General features: G+C 34.0%; 4 protein-coding genes across 4 annotated transcripts; 1 reads left to right on the plus strand and 3 right to left on the minus strand.

Moving 5' to 3' along the window:
• Window positions 1-1,272: 1,272 nt before the first annotated feature.
• On the minus strand, window positions 1,273-4,716 carry TRIADDRAFT_23779 (uncharacterized protein; the record flags this gene model as incomplete). The annotated part of the gene is made up of 13 exons (XM_002112004.1): window positions 1,273-1,315; window positions 1,401-1,499; window positions 1,632-1,707; window positions 1,800-1,856; window positions 1,990-2,089; window positions 2,171-2,249; window positions 2,332-2,381; window positions 2,472-2,567; window positions 2,772-2,845; window positions 3,001-3,102; window positions 3,211-3,269; window positions 3,446-3,506; window positions 4,602-4,716. 13 exons carry the CDS (start codon window positions 4,714-4,716, stop codon window positions 1,273-1,275), a joined length of 1,011 nt encoding a protein of 336 aa, XP_002112040.1.
• Window positions 4,717-6,467: 1,751 nt separating this feature from the next.
• On the plus strand, window positions 6,468-7,681 carry TRIADDRAFT_55678 (uncharacterized protein; the record flags this gene model as incomplete). Its single annotated transcript, XM_002111509.1, has 2 exons — window positions 6,468-7,299; window positions 7,512-7,681. 2 exons carry the CDS (start codon window positions 6,468-6,470, stop codon window positions 7,679-7,681), a joined length of 1,002 nt encoding a protein of 333 aa, XP_002111545.1.
• A 2,184-nt stretch (window positions 7,682-9,865) lies between these two features.
• TRIADDRAFT_55679 (uncharacterized protein) lies at window positions 9,866-15,468 on the minus strand (the record flags this gene model as incomplete). The annotated part of the gene is made up of 18 exons (XM_002112005.1): window positions 9,866-10,229; window positions 10,308-10,456; window positions 10,539-10,714; window positions 10,797-10,977; window positions 11,048-11,358; window positions 11,524-12,018; window positions 12,132-12,732; window positions 12,877-13,043; window positions 13,119-13,191; window positions 13,268-13,363; window positions 13,444-13,520; window positions 13,603-13,795; window positions 13,881-14,006; window positions 14,140-14,292; window positions 14,419-14,564; window positions 14,655-14,772; window positions 14,864-15,035; window positions 15,158-15,468. The coding sequence occupies 18 exons, from the start codon at window positions 15,466-15,468 to the stop codon at window positions 9,866-9,868; spliced, it is 3,909 nt and encodes a 1,302-aa protein (XP_002112041.1).
• A 71-nt stretch (window positions 15,469-15,539) lies between these two features.
• On the minus strand, window positions 15,540-17,556 carry TRIADDRAFT_55680 (uncharacterized protein; the record flags this gene model as incomplete). The annotated part of the gene is made up of 3 exons (XM_002112006.1): window positions 15,540-15,739; window positions 16,414-16,512; window positions 17,532-17,556. 3 exons carry the CDS (start codon window positions 17,554-17,556, stop codon window positions 15,540-15,542), a joined length of 324 nt encoding a protein of 107 aa, XP_002112042.1.

Here is a 17,556-nt window from a genome sequence, read left to right on the forward strand (position 1 = left end):
TTATTCTTCTTATTGCTAATTGTATGGACATTTCATTCACAAATTGTATAATAATAGGCGTGTTTTTCACATTAAATTCGATACAGTTAATAAGAACGGATGTCTCTGAAGATACTGAACGAAATCGTCTTAACCAAGAACAACCAGCTAGCAAGCAAAGCGATTCTGCTATTGATTTAGGTACAATCAACCCTGCGATTGATAAGCCAAAAGATGATAAAACTAGTACTGAAGGAGCAAGCAAGAAAAATACTCAAGAGGCAAGTGAGACAGCAGAATCTAGTAATCATCGGAACATTGCTCCTCAGGAAACCCCAGATCATCGTCCGACTCCGGCGGCACCTGATCCACCTTCTCAAAAATCAAATATTGATGATAAAAAAAGTAAAGATAAAGGTTGCTGCATAGTACTTTGAACGTAATGACGTTGTTTACGGGTAGCAAATGATATTGATAAAGAAATCTCTTATAAAGTAATCTCTATTTTAAAAGTGTCTAATGCAATCATTTCTTGCATTATTATTTTTATCGCATTCGTATATCGTTAGAACGCATAAAGATTACTATTATTGAGTCCTACGGTATTCCATTCTGGAATATAAAACTGCATTTTTTTGAAACAATCCTAAATTCAGTTACAGTCTCGTCTATATTGGACAAAAATATACTCTTTAAAGATATGTACGTGATATCATTTTATCTCTCAATATTTTCATCGGTTTGTTTAAGATTACTAATACGATTTTACTGGTAGATAATAGATAACAAGATCATTCATTAAAGTAGCATTTTAGTTCTTGGATACATACAACAATAAAAATGGCATAATGGGCTACAGTAAAGAATACTTTTATAATTTTTACGACAGAAAATCTCTATCATATCATATCCCATATCCTATGCTAGGATAAGATATTATCATTATTTACTGTGAAGTATACATAGTCTCCTATATACTCAACACAACTACTGTATTAACTTAAATGATAATGATTTTTAAGGCTGTTAATATTGAGTGTAAATTACTGCAACACTATAATACGAAACATCGATACAGTTTGTAATTGATTGCAGGAGTTTAATTTAATTTGGCTTGCATCGTTATTTGTTATTATGTGTTGACAAATTTCTAATATATAATACCAATAGTATCAGTGCTATTGGATTGATCAATACGAGACTGGTTTGAAATGAAAAGAATTTTGTATATTATATTCAAGTGGCTAATCTGAATTTTTAATAAAAGATTGCTTTCATAACTATTGTTCAATGTTAGCCATCTCTCCAGGTTACTAGTACTTCGTCAGTTCGATATCTAAGTTTAAGGGAAAACACAGTATAATTACGATAGCTTAGACTAGTTGTAATGAATAAAAATTGAAGTACTTCTGTAATCTAACCGTTGAGTACACCACGTCTCGTTAAAAGGTGTTACTTGACCGGATGAAAACATTTCCCAACCAGCCTGTGCAATCATGGCTCCATTATCGATACAGTACCTTAATAATAATTATTATAAATAAAATGTATGTATAAGTGTAGGCTGTCTCCAGCTATAACGAAAGATACGTGGTTCTATTCTTTGTTATGAATACCTTTACAATACGAGTATAATTAATTAATTAATCAACCTTTCATCCGTGGCGCATAAAGTAGCCCCTCTCTCTTCAACCATTTCACGCATCATTTGCTGAAGTCGTTCGTTGCCTAACAAGATAGAGTAAAAATAACGATAACGTATTCTAAAGGTCAATTTAAGATAGTATCTTGCGAGAAAGATTATTCCACTGTATGCTTACATCCTACACCGCCAACAATTAATACTTCATTAGAACCGCAATGAGCCATAGCGCGCTCTAAAATTTTTACATGACGATAAATTTAGTGAGCATGTATTCATTACCTTATACTTTGCGGTAATACGAATCAATGAAGTTATATATGAATAGATTTTCAAAGCAAATACTGTCATAGTAATCATAAGCATACCAGTAATTTCCACGAGCATTGCAAATAAAGTTTCTTGAAGTGAAAAACATAAATCTTCGGGTGTACATTCACCACCGTCTAACTTCTTTTGAGCTATATCCTGCAGTAATAATAAAATTCTGGTAGCATACATTGTAGCCACTTTCTGCACTATCAAATATTCAAAATTATGTTAATATACCTCGATATATGATAATATCCCGGAAAAGGAAACATCCATACCTTTGACTGTATAAGGCAGTTCGATAAATTTTTTACCTCTAGTCCACACATGAGAGCACATAAGTAGTTATGATAATTGACATGCTAATTACTGTATGTATACAGAAAATCAATTTCAACCTTTTTGCCATTTGTTCAATATTATAACCCGGACTAGGGTCGTTGGAGAGCTATTAGAAAGGAAGGAGATGCTTACATGGTTTCGTCTAATAAATTCGTGGATTATCAGGAAGTGAAAATAAAGCATAGACTATGATTACTTTTAGGACACGAGCAAATCGATCAAGGCAATTTCCAACAGCAATATCGATGGTTTCACCGAAAATTCGATATCTATTCATTAAATAGGCTATAACCTATAAAAATCAATAATATAAAAAGGGATAAAATTCTCTTACCATTGATGCTAAATTTAGTATTTTTTTTCTAGCAAGTACTATAGTATGGATCCCATCTACTGTAAGTAGTTGAAAATGGGGACAACGTTTAAGATGATGTTGCTCTTTCGTATTTCATTTTTTGACACAAAAGCATAGATATGTATAATCTAAATAGTATACCTGTGTATTGCCACCACTAACATATAATACAGTTGGATTATCTGCTCCAGTTACTAAACGACCCATTTCGATATCTGAGAGTTATATTGTTAAAGACAAATACTCCATGTAGTAACAGAAGAGTAAATCTTATCGTTACACTCTGTCACCATGATCATTCTCAAGGATAAGTATAAATTGCACTAAAATTGAGCATGAGTTTGTAAAATTTTCGAATGGAGATAGATACGTGCTATGCAATGATTAACAGCTACTATTGGCTTGTTCCATAGCTGCGCAACCGTTCTTGCAACAATAGCTACAGCAACCAAAGGAGCACCCATGCCAGGCCCTAGAAAAGTATCATTTCATTAGCAACAAAGATAGAGTAAATAATATTATAAAGTTGCTGTCATTGTTGTAATTCTGTCTTCTGTATATAAGACTATAATTGCAGTACCTTTTGTATAACAGACGCAGTCAATTTCATCTGGCGTAACATCAGCGTTGTCTAGTGCTCTATTTGAATAGGCAACGATAGTTTTTATTTACCAATTGGATAAGCAAAATTGTTAAAAAATTCTAGTTTGATTATTACAATTTCTTATCTAACATATATGTTTGGCAATTTTCTATGATAAAGTTAGTATTAATACAGGATATTTTTAAAGCAATCCAAATTAGTATGCCATTACTTTCGTAAGACGCTCAGTATATGATCCCTATGATGCTTAGCAGTATCCCTCGGTTGAAATCCTAAGTGACAGGATGATATAGAAATATTAATAAAAATAAATTACATACTGTAAACAAGTATCTCTATTTGTTGTATAGTACGTACTATAAGTATACGTAGGTCATACATACACGTAATTAGTAAACGCTGAAATCTTGATCACTAATTACTTAATACGATAAGATCGTCAACTAAACCTTCTGAAAGTATCACTCTCATACTACGTCAAGATTGAATAGATGGTGGACATCATGGTGTGGAAATTTTTCTATAGCAATTAAAGACTGATCTCTTGCAAGATGTAGCTCGAATACAATCATTCATTTGATCGATTAATAAGACATACGTTAGCATGCATATTACAGTTATTGCTGTTAAAGTCTATAAGGTAGCTGTGAGACATACGTAAGCATGCATATTACGGTTATCGATTAATAAGACATACGTAAGCATGCATATTACAGTTATTGCTGTTAAACTCTATTTGCTAACTGTGTTAACTCACTCCCAATATGTAGTCAAAGAGTAGTCATCTATTAAATCGATATGTAAAATCTGAGCGTAAAAACAGTAATCTCCATTAATTATTAATTAATTCTATCCATTGGTAAGGTGTAAACATGTACGAGTACTTTATAGTAGGTATCAGAACTGTGTAATCGGACCCAAGCTCACAACTGCTTAATTTTGCAATCATTTGTAGAGGTCTGGAAGGTAGTGTATTGCAAAATTAATTGCTTCTATTGTACAGTAAATAGCGTTTTTGATAGTAAAGTTAACGCCTTTCAATATCGAGTAGAGTAGAAAAGTAATCATCCATTTTGATCAAGCTCACCACTGCTTAATTTTGCGAACCATTTGCAGAGGTTTGGTTGTTAATGTATTGCAAAACTATTTGCTTCTACTGTACAGTAAATAACGTTTTTGATAACAAAATTAACGCCTTTCAATATCGAATAGAGTAGAAAAGTAGTCATCCATTTTGATCCATTACTAATTGTACTGCATCTATTTGTTACACAACGATCTGACATTTCTATTAGTAAGACATGATATCAGCATCTACTCATTGCACATTAGGCGCCACCTGCTGCAAGGTTACTAGCAAGACCTACCTTGACCTGGTGGTGTTATATAAGTATGGCGAACATTGGATAATACTTTCCCATCTCGGATTATGCCAATACCTAATTTATTAGCACTGCCTTCAAAGCCAATAGCAGTAACCATTGCTAGTGATCTCGATTGATTTATTCTTGTTCGCTATAGATGATTGGATTTCTTGCTCAGCTTCGATGAGCGATTTGCATCTATGCAGAAAGAAAATAGAGTATGATTACTCGAATGGCCAGCCTTGTCTCTCTTCTTGCAGTGTATACCTTATACGCTGATGGACTATTTCCAACACTTATCTTGAATATGACTTCGATCCAGCGATACTATAGCGTGTAGTAAACATGGCATTTGTACCATAGTAAATGGTGTTAATAGACTGAAATAGTCCTACAGCCTATCGTCACTACTATGCGAAAATCACTCGTTTCGCATACTATCGTCATAGAGCATCGTGGACACCACCCTCGTTTATTAGACATAGACTGACTTCATTAGCATCTCCAGGTGGATTCCATTTTACTACTTTAGTATCGCGGACGGGGACATTCAATATGAGGTTGGACGGTTCCTATGGTTGCAAACGCCAGCTTTGGCTAGACTATCGTTATGGCGCTTTGCTATCATAAAATCGACCAGCAGAATGTCCACTTCATCCTGCACCGAAGACATTAGACGATAGCATAGCTAATTTGTTTATTTAATCCACTTCATCATCTCCCATCTCCCATATTAATTAATAATTAATCAAGTCAAGAAGGAAGAGCTTGCACAATCCAGTCAAGAAAGAAGGGCTGCACAATCCAATCAAGAAGGAAGAGCTTGCATAATCAAGTCAAGAAGGAACAGCTTGAATAATCAACTCAAGAAGGAAGAGCTTGCACAATTAACTCAAGAAGGAACAGCTTGCATAATCCAATCAAGAAGGAAGAGCTTGCATAATCAAGTCAAGAAGGAACAGCTTGCATAATCAACTCAAGAAGGAACAGCTTGCACAATTAACTCAAGAAGGAACAGCTTGCATAATCAACTCAAGAAGGAAAAGCTTGCATAATCAAGTCAAGAAGGAAAGGCTTGTACAGTCAAGTCAAGAAGGAAAAGCTTGCACAGTCAAGTCAAGAAGGAAAAGCTTGCACAATCAACTCAAGAAGCAAGAGCTTGCACAATCAACTCAAGAAGGAAGAGCTTGCACAATCAACTCAAGAAGGAAGAGCTTGCACAATCAACTCAAGAAGGAAGGAAGAGCTTGCACTATCAACTCAAGAAGGAAAAGCTTGCATAATCAAGAAGGAAGAGCTGGGATGCTTCTCGTTCAAGGCTAAACTTGATCTCTTTACTGCTTCTATCGTTCTCCTTATTTCATACACTTTGGATGCTACCTACCTCATCCTGCACCGAAGGTATCAGACGATAGAATAGCTAATTTATTTATTTATTCCACTTCATCATCTTCCTTAATCAAGTCAAGAAGGAAGAGCTTGAGTGCTTCTCACACGTTGGATGCTACCTCATCCTGCACCGAAGGTGTCAGAGAATAGAATAACTAATTTATTTATTTTTTCCACTTCATCATCTGCCTTAATCAAGTCAAGAAGGAAGACCTTGGACGCTTCTTCTTGAAGGCTGAATTTTGTCTGTTTACTGCTTCTACTGTCTTCCTTATTTCACACACATAAAGTCAAGAAGGAAGAGCTTGGGCGCTTCTTGTTCAAGCCTAAACACCTTGGTCTCTTTACTGCTTCTATCATTATTGCACATATTGGATGCTACTATTGGAAACACTTTGATGACTCGATGGTAATAGTGTTAGCTAAACAAGGCTGATATCGTGGAACCTAATTCATTGCTTCAAGCTTGCATTCAACATCATGGCCGTTCTTTCATTCAATGTTCGCACTATCTACAGTAGTATACCACAAGCTATCGGTGCTATCACCTTGTTTATTTGTATAGCTTTAGCCGAAAGTTTAATTGCTTCACTAAAAGCTGAAACCAAGAAATATCGAGCATTTCGAGCTCAATTTTTAATGATCGTTCAAGTTTTACTCTTGATTGCAATACGGTTTATATGGGTACGAGTCAATGTTAATAAATGGTCAGGTCAATTTTGTAAATATTATTTACCTACGATTTTACGCTATCTATTAATCCTTTATTTCAGCCTTGTACAAGTAGCCTTTATTATTGGTACATGGCTAATGACAAATGATAAGAATTACTATAATCGTTCAATGTGTTTCATCATTTCACTTTGTTTGGGCTCGTTTTTTTGCCTACTATGTCTTGTTATTTTTATCGATCTCATCAATTATTTCAATCTTTGGCATCATTCACAAGAATTACGATTATCCAATAATTCCAAATGGCGAGTATTAACTACAATTACGGTCTTTCTTTGTATCACTTGCGTTATCGTTTTTACTCTCTCGCGATCGCCTTATATCCAAACAGTAAATGTATCATTACGTCGTTTTCGCCGTGGTCAGCAAGGTATGGTTATCGCTCATCTCTGTAATATCCACCTCGGCCCCAACATTGATCAATCCTACTTACAAAGTATCGTTGAAACCACCAATTCTGTTCATCCAGATTTCATTTTCTTAAATGGTGAACTCTTCAATCATGATGTTAATCAATTGATTCCATTGTTGCAACCTTTAAAACATTTACGAGCTCGACAGGGGATTTACTATTCGACAGGTAATGTGTGGCAATATAATGCAGCACAACCATAGATTATATTTAGCTTAGATCCTTACTAGAATTTACGGTCTCTGCATTAACAGTGTACGGTTAGTACAATAATGAATCTGTGTAAGAATTACGAGACCTTAACTATATCAATATCTATAGTTACATTGTACGCGTATAAATAAACAATGACGATTGTCTAATATTTCATATTTCATTAGGTCTACAAAAAAGTAAATCTTCCGATGTAGATAGCTGGATTAACGCGCTTAAATCTATTGGTATTACTACTTTGAATAATCAACGAATACAGATTAAGTATCATGCCAACAAACTAAATCAATTTTATCTAGCTGGCCTGGATTTACCTGAGAAATTCTATACCAAGTAAGGATTTAACCAGAGATAGCCTAGTAAGACTCGTTGAATACTTGTAAGATCTAGCTAAAACTGTTATACTGTCATAATTGCATCTTTCCCTCACTGTGCTAATAAACCGACTATAATTGTTGGTAGTACAGTGGTAGTACATGGTAATGCTCTAATAGATACAGTACATATGAATTATTTGGTGTATTTCATTATTTCTTAAAATTGGCTCATTTTATACAACCACTACGTTAGGAATAGAGATCAAAAACAAGAGTTACATCGGGTCTTAGCTGGTCGAAATACAAGTTGGCCGTTAATTTTATTAGCTCATCAACAGAAAATTTCCAGTCTTGTTATGAAATACGAGCAAAACATCGACTTATTATTAACAGCCAACAAATCTCCACAATCACTCTCCTTTTTTCATATGGGCATGTATTTATACAATCCTTCTTTTGCTAAAGCTTATCATCATGATAGCCCCGTGTGTATTTACGTAAACGATGGATTTAAGTACAAAGGCATACAAACAACTGTGCTTTCTGATAATTCTATCACTGTTATTAACTTACTGCCGAGGACAATAATTCCATAGAAATGTTGTAAGTAAGATATCTATGCCTAATTTTCTTAAAATTTTCTCGAGTACAATTCAATGCAACCGTAGAGTTAACACTACGAGTCTACTCTAGAAAATCCCGCTAACTACACGCGTACGAGTGCTTCTTATTATAATAGGAATACTGTAAGCTACTGGATAAATCCACATTTTATTCAAAAAACCAACTAATATAAATCCGTGTAAAACGTCTTAGATAGTGACTATTAGTAAATATTTACATAAATTAGATAGTGATAACTATCTCACGGTCATTACTGTAAGCAAAAGCTACACAGTAACAATAATATACTATAAATGAATCTATATTAATAATAAGAATGTAAGTATCCCCAGTAGACAAATATAATTAAATTATCGCATCAATTGTCAGCAGCTGTTAAACCGTAAGTTTACAGTATTGTTAAATGTTCACAAGTTGATTTTAATATTATTTTCCAGAAGTCACTTACAAAGTTAGTGATAAACAGTACTATTTAAGAGTAACAAGTTTGTAGCATTAAATGTTTTGTCAACTACATATATTATTGTATAATTACATTAACTTATTTTCCTTTATGGCAACTCTTCAATAGAAAACATGTTACATAAAGCAATATTGATTGATATCAGCATTATTTATGTGGAACCAACTTTTACTACTAAGAATATTTCATCTTCTAACTACAATGTCGTATCACCTATGCAATTACATTGATTTATTTTCTTTAGAGGAAATTCTTGATAGTACAATTTTTTTGAATATCCCATTGACTGTCTTTACAATACATAAATGACTAATTTCGTATATACTATCGTTTAAATTATTAAGCGATATAAAAACAACATGTTACGAATTTAATCTTATGTTGTATTAGTAAATAACCAATCTCAGTGGCAGACTGACAATTTTCTGTACTATCAATAAAAAGAATTGAACATATTACCATCTCCCGAAATACTGTCAATAATGCCGTACTCAATTATGATTTCACGTTTCAATTAAATGTTAAATCTTAATAAGAGAAACACTCCCACTTAATTTATTAGGATCTAATGATCAGGGACATCGTCATACGTAGCATAAACTGGCCTCGACACTAGATTAGATGACATTTTTATGAAGCATAACAACTAAATGCTGGGTAATCGTTGGCCCTATCTTAATTTATAACGTATCACTTATGTGCGTGAATTTCCAATAAATAAGCACCTTTTGTAAGGTGCTATACAATTTATCTTTAGACACATTTCATTAATTTACTTTGACGTGATGTTCCGCGGACGGACCAAGAAAATATTCTTTTCTTTATTAGTCCGTTTTAGTTAATTCTCACATAAACAATTATCCCAATTTTAAACGCTTTTTAAAAAATAATATTTACAGTAATTTCTACAACAATAAGAACTATTTAGAAGACTGTACAGATTTTTTAAGGTGATTATTATACAAATAAATAGAACTGTAATTCTATTAATTATATATTGTTTAGCAACTAACTCAACTCAAGTACAATCATCATTTCCGTCTACGTATATTGGATTTGGAAAATATAACTTCAACGAATTGCATGGTACACGTAAAGTAGCATCCATTCGAATTTTTTACACATATAATATACAGTAATTTTCGTTACAAAACTCTTTGGCCCTTTCAGCTCCCCATCCTTTAATCCATCTGTCATGCAGTTCCTGCTTATCCCTAGTATTAATTCGATTAAAACTTAAGCGAAGATCCTTTGTAACACATTCCGGATATTTAATGTCATGTCTTCGTAAACAAGGCATCAATAACAGATCCAAAATGTCACTGCGCATCGGCGATGTAACACCACAAGCTGAGAGATCCAGCAATTCTAATTGCTTCTGTTCTGCACATAATGACTTTACCATTGCATCTAATCCATCAATGGTAATTCCAGAGTTTCCTTGGAGTATTAATTGATTTATTCCTGCTGAAGGTATGTACCTATGTACGATTACGCCATTAGAAAAGTTACATTGATAAAATATTGCATCATTTTAAAAAATCGTCGTACGGCTTTACCTTGCTAAGCTATACATAAACGGGTCAGAGATATTGCAACAACCAAGATTAATCGCCTTTAAACGGTACACTGCAGCGGCCAGATCGTCCATAACATCGAGATATGCGTAGTTACCAGCCAATTCCAAAGTTGTCAATGCACATTCACTCTGCAATATGATAATTTTTGGAAATCGTCAACCATTCAAAATCAAAATAACATGCTATAGCAAAAACTAAAAATGGTGGTACCTTAAGCAAATAATCTTTTAGCGACGTCATAACTCCGCCATCGCGAAGTTCCACGTCAATAGAATTAAGACCTAACCAAACCAGAGAAGTGCACGGAAGGCAATCTAAAAGGTGCTGCATTCCAACTGATCCAAGATGATTACCAGAAAGTGACAAGCTTTGCAATCCATTGGCATCTACATATGAAAATTACAAAATCTACCAATATCACAATCTCAATATTGAACTAATTTACGCTAAAGCTTAATAAAAACTCACGTTTCAGACCATGTTTAAGCCCTTCGCGGTGGTTCATGACAGCTGGGGTGAGCAAACAAGATTCTATATAAAGTTTAACCATTCTCTTGCAGTTATTAAGCAAGCTTGCTAATGCGGTAGAACTGCCATCTCCCAAAGGATTAAAGCTCAAGTTTAATTCTTGCAACTTTCCTAAAGAGGTCTGATAAAAATTATGAAGTTTATATGAGAAAATAACCTATAAAGCTAACGAAATGGTACTCATAACTTACATTGTATGTATCTGTTGTAGTGCCAGAAAATGCATAGTCGACGAAGTAATTTAATCCATCATCAGTAATACCGTTACTTGCTAAATCAACCGTTACCAAGTTGTGAGCAGTCTTAAAAATAGGTGCAAGGAGCTTAAATCCCTTATCACCAATGCAATTACCGGATAATACTAGTGTTGTTATTAGCGTAAAGCCTTGCAATGATTGAGATATCGGCAACAAATCATTATCATTTAATAACGTATTCTTCAAGTCAAGGCTTTGGGATCGCATCTCTGTATCTAGTGCCATTATCACTTGAGAATGTGGCTCTAGGAGACAATAAATCAATTGTATAATTATCAACTTTAAAGGTTTTAAAGCGTATATTAAATAAAATAGCACTTGTCAAGGTCAATGTTTCAGAACACAGGGTTCATGACTACGGGTACTAAATATTAATTTTAATACATTTATTAAACATTGTAAATTAATACCTATATCTAAATTTTGACAGCACGATACGTAACGATCCTTAAGAGGAGGTAAATCCCAAGATTCAACATTAGCTATCGTTTCTTCGTTATTCGATAAAACATCGAATAAACAATCTTCCGCTGAAAGTAAAGCTCCTTGCTTATTACTAAGGATCATAACTAAGGGTCTCATTCCAGTACAATTAAAGTAACGGTTTGAAGTTTGCTCCAAAAGCCAAGACACAGTCCTTCTATCATTTTCTGTACCACAAGGAATTAAAAATGTTTTATCTTGAATTTTAACTCTGATGCGCATGACCGACGTTCCTGTATTAAGAGTAGCAGGAGGTTTTTCAAAATTGTCGATGAAAGCTCTACCATCATCTTCATCGTTATCTGCACTGGAATCTTGAAAATTTGTTGAAAATTGATCAGCCATCGTATATTGAGTGGCATTATAATTAGTAGTCCTCCCACTCTTCCTTTTAGTTCCGCCTTCCCGACTACCTTTTCTTTCTGCAATATTTAATAATTCATAGTTAATAAATAGGTAGAGCACTCATACCAAGAACAAATCCTGGTTCATTAAAGAATACACGATATAAAAAATCTAGTATTGGTATATACACCTTTTCTAGAGTCACCTATTACTGTTGACTGGGTCTTCTTTTTCCGCTTAGTTGTAGTTTCCTTAATATCATCGATAAGCCAGTCCACATGATAGTCTATTTCGGAAATTAAAGCCGTCGAACGTTTGATTCCATTTAATTGTCTCTCCCCTTCTGTTTCAAGTTGCATGTAATTGTCATTAACAGATTCATCTGATGAATACATTTGTTTTCTACTATCTACATGGCTTGATTTTGAAAATTTGCGTCTATGATCATCTTCGCTATCGGTATCATAATTCTGGCAATTCAGCCGATTTCTCCCGATATTACTAAAAATATTACCAGATAATCGTGATTTTCCTTTTGTGCGCTTTGGCGCCACCAACGCTGAAGATACATCATTGTCGTCGGTATCCGAACTTGTGACTCTTACTCCATTACGGTCGTTTGTATTTCCGCTTTTTTCTGAATCTACTGTGCTGTTCAGTGACAGGCCTGTAGCATTTCTTACTAATGCAATCATTTCTTTGATTACGTCATCGTCTGTATTTCCTTCACTACCATCATGGTCACTTTGTGATTCTAACTCGCTTTGCAATCGTTTAAGCAAGAGACGACCCTAAAAACGGGTAATGATAATATAATTGGTGATTAAAAAAGTACTATACTGCAACAATCTGATATTAGCCATAACAGAATATACCATTTGTTAACTGAAATAGTGCGTTTCTGAGATGACAATAGCAGAAAAGAGAAAAAATACCTTATCGGCTGATAAAGATAGGGAAGCGCCTTTTTCTAGTAACATTTTTACTGTATCTAAGTGATAATTCTGTATTGCATCGAGTAGTGGTGTTACCATACCCCACTGTGAATCAATCACGGAACTGTTTACGTCTGCACCGTGATTTACCAAATATTCAGCGATGTCTGTAGGAAGATTCGTACACTATTACATATGAGTGCATGACGTCGAATTTCATATCTTAAAATCGAAAATTTCACCTTTATATCCAAAGTTACAAGCTTCATGAAGTGGAGTCCATCCACAATTATCTCGAGCATTTATCTTTGCACCCTAAGCAACATTCATGATAAATGAGATCATAAGTGTCATAAATACTGTCAAGATATGTTCATGTGCACTACTGTACCTGCTCTACCAAGGCTTTAATAACTTTTAGATCGCCCTTAATTGCAGCGATATGCAAGGGTGTTTCACCTTTATCGTTTACTTTTTCTTTGTAACGCTGTTTCAATGAATAATTAAAAATATTAATTTTAAGTGACTCTTAATTAAGTTTCGACAAAGATGAAAGTATGAGCTTACCTTTAGTCTTCGCCGCTTTCGCGTAGTTGTCGAATCAGGTAGAAGCTTATCGTACTCTTCTAAACAATCAGAGATCTCTACATAGATATTAAACAAATATTATAAATAATTTTTAAAATCGGAAAAAATTTGACGGCAAAGATATTTAAATTAGCCTACCACTATCACTGATACTATCATCGCTGTCTATTAATACGGGATCATCAGTAATATCGTCATCATCCAAGTCAGAGCTATCACTTTCTATGTCATATTCTTTCTTAATTCGGTTTATTTCCTCAAACGATCTTTCTTGTAAATCAATTCTTGAGAACTTCTTTTGGAAGTCAGCTAAAGCTTTGAGAACTTTAATCTTTCGAGCAATAAAATTAACAAAAATGCATATAATTAATGAATAATGCACGACGTCCCTTAATAATTATCATATTATTACTTACAATTAATGGCGGGTTGTTACTAGCTTTAGCAAGCCGTAAGGCATTTTCATAACATTCATTAATTTTTTGAAAATCGTGAGAACTATCTTCGAGTAACTGTGCTATGTTAAGCCAGGTTTTGCATTCCTATAGTATAATATTTTCTTAGTTTTAAAATGACACTACACCATATTATGGAGCATTGATGTTGATAAATAATTATAATTATAATCGGCGTCAGGAATAGTTACTGTCCATAATTTTACAAAGATGATTGTACCTCTTGTGGTTTTCGACAACCTATTTTTAATTCACGCTCGTAAAATTCGATAGCATCTTTATATTGCTTGGCATCGGCATATGATAAAGCAAGTGATACGTATATATCAGCCAAAGATTCCCCTTCTATGCTGAGTGAAAGAGCAATGTCTAACTGCAAACAAACGAGACAATAATGATGTGAGAAATAAAGTATTTGCTTATTTGTAAGGTCAAGCAGCATCACATTGATTCACTAGGCATCATTTGCTAATATTTTGTATCACGCCAACAACCTTACTTGCTGCTTATAATAATAAATTGCTTTTTCCATGACTTCAATTTTAGAATAGAAATCTCCTAGATTCTCCATCAGCTTCAGTTGTCCATTTTGATCTAGTGATTCAAGGTCAGCCAGTTTTCGCTGTAATTCTAAGCCTTTAGTTGCTAAGATAATGATAAAAAACGGCTATAATTATTTCTCGCTATTAATTAAAGGACAAGATATGATATATTACAAGTTTATAAAATTTTTACCTAATTTGAAATTTGCTCTAAGGCTAGTTTTAGTATCCTCAGTACTTTCATAACGAAGTTTGTACGCCTTTTTAAATACACGCTTAGCCTCCTTAAAATTGCTTAATTTTATATTAACCTAGCCGTGAAGTAAACAATTGTATTAGGAAGCTATTTTAAAATGTAAGTTGACAGATTGGTAATTATCTTTGTACATAAGCACAAGATACCTGGCCTAAATTCTCTAGAATATCACTCTCAACGACGCTATTATCTTTAACTTGATCAGAAGCAACAGCCAAAGAAAACATTTCCTTGGCATTCGAATAATCATCAGATTTCATATAGATACCGCCAAGCGTATAAAGAGCACGATATTCAGTATCTTTTAGTTTAAAATCTCTAAAGAAATAAATTGTATCAATTCATTTAAAAAGGCGTACAGGTGACGACATTGATAATGTAAGTAACCTAACATATGTGTCTATTTGAAGATTATAAACAGACCAAGGTACTGTGCATACCTGGCAATTGTTAAAGATTTGTGAGTATACTTTGACGCTTTGCTTAATTCTTGCTTAATTTCGAATATTAATCCCAAATTTAAATATAATCTAGCTCTCATCTGTTGCAATTCGTGTTCGACAACACAATCACCTAACAAATCGCATACACTTAGGCTGTCTATATAAGCTTGGTGAGCCATTGACAGGCTTTCTGTTTGTTTTGGGGGATCATCTGCATAATGCTCGGCTTCTAAGAAGTGAGTTCTTCCAAGTGTTGCTAGTGCTCGTTGTTCTTCTACCGGGCTAAAGGGATACCAGTAGTAAAACATTATGCACATTGTACTATTGATCACTTGATGTTTTTTATCGTCTTACAATAGCTGTATTAACTTATAACCACTTAATAGTATACATGCCTTGCAACTTCTCTAGCGATTTTAAGATGCTCTTTGACATGATCTAAAGCTTGATCGAACTGTCGTAATTCACATAAATTTTCGCCGATTTTTCTATTTGCAATGGCCACACCAAGTCTATCATTTAGGGCCTCACATAATATCAGCTCTTCACGATGAATTTTTACAGCTTTGCGGTATTCCCCTGTAGTGGATAGATTTTAAGTACGTAGGTACGACACCAGTTAATATAGAAATTCAATTTTTTTGGCGACATCTACAAAGAATTTTGTGTATAACGCTTTATCACATGTTCTCAAATTGCAACGGTTATTGTTCGGAATAGTGCAACAGGTGAAATTCTAGAAAACTTTTTTGAACTCATGTTGTTGTACAGGTGGTATATAGTGATCTTATATCAGATTAACTAGTGTTCCTAGTTATCCGTAATGATTATCAGCTTGTAGCTAATTTTTTAGGCTATAGTGACTGGAATAACATAGCAATATATTATACAGCAAGATATTGTCTTATAAGTATTACGAATTGCTTTAAGTCTGAATAAGGAATAGCTCATGTCTACATCTCGCGGTTAACATGACATTGCAGTAGTTAATCAACTTTTGACGTAAGCTCGACGTTCTACCATTTATTTTACTTTCAGTATTGTAGACCGATATGGATTGAAAAAAGTTCAGCATGATGCTACTTCATTATTACACTTTACCAATTCAAAAGAAATAGCATAGCCAAGATTGAGGGTATCATAAGAATTAGTTCAAATTACAAAAACTTGCCAAGGCTAGCATTAAATTAGATATAAATATTAACTATAATTATTATCGATAGCGTAGGCTTATCTATCGTTTATCATCTTACCATTTCTGAAATATAGTTCACCAAGTGCATTGCATATCTCAGCTTCTTGATTTAAATCTTTATTTAATTCTTGGATCTTTGCAAGGCGACTTTCTAAATCTATTTCAACATATTTAAACAGAAAACTTAAGCTAGTATAAAATCGATAAGGTAAAGAGAGCCTCAAATGTATTTTTTATCGTTTGCGCTATTATGTTCAAAGTAAGGCATATCACACTCTGAAGTTACGCCTAGTCGTTTAATTCCATCATTACATTTCATTCCATGTTACTGTATTGACGAGATCCAGCAAAAGGTGTTATAAAATTGACAGAGACATACTATACTTTAGATTCAACGTGTCAATCATCATTACATTCACATATTCGTGAAATAAGCGTTTACATCGACTACATTCCATACTAGTATGTATTTACTAGCTGTACATGTATACCACTACACCGTGACTACAGAACCCTCGGTTAATTTTCATCATGGCTATGGTCCTTTGGAAACAAACTCCCTTTTTCAATGCCAATATCCGATAGGATTGTAATAGTCATTATACTGTAGGACAAATGAATCAATATGTATTTCAACAGAAATAGCGCTAACTATGAGTATACCATCACAGTTAATTTCACCCAATCTTCTCAGTAAAATTGACTGATTTTTAAATTGGATGCAATCTTCTCAGCAACCCCAAGTTTGCTACACGTTGGCATCAGGATTCAGGAATGGTTGGAGATACAGTACACTGAGGACGATCCATTGCAGACAGGTAAGAATGGATTTCTCGATCCATTTGATTAACTCTAGCATTACACTTTAAAGAAGGCCTGACACCTTTTCTTATAGGAGGGGAGTTTTACCACTATTACTAATACCTTAGCGCTAGAATGTTTGCCTAGCACCATTGCCAATATTCATTGGCTTCTATTTCAGCTCTTGAATATCCTATCGATTGCAACATGGACAGTACAGTACAACAGCACGATAGTAAGGATGTTTACGCGTCCAAAGTTTCAACGTTGACGAGTGTTTCATTCCATGTTTCAATAGGATATGCAGCACAATCTTTCAAAAATTTATAGTGATCATGATAGGTGTATCATAACTCAATTTTAGGAATAACTTACGTTTAATTTCTTTTTGCAGTCCCAT

Source organism: Trichoplax adhaerens, genomic scaffold, assembly GCF_000150275.1.
Source record: "Trichoplax adhaerens TRIADscaffold_4 genomic scaffold, whole genome shotgun sequence".
In the NCBI taxonomy this organism is placed as follows: Eukaryota; Metazoa; Placozoa; class Uniplacotomia; order Trichoplacea; family Trichoplacidae; genus Trichoplax; species Trichoplax adhaerens.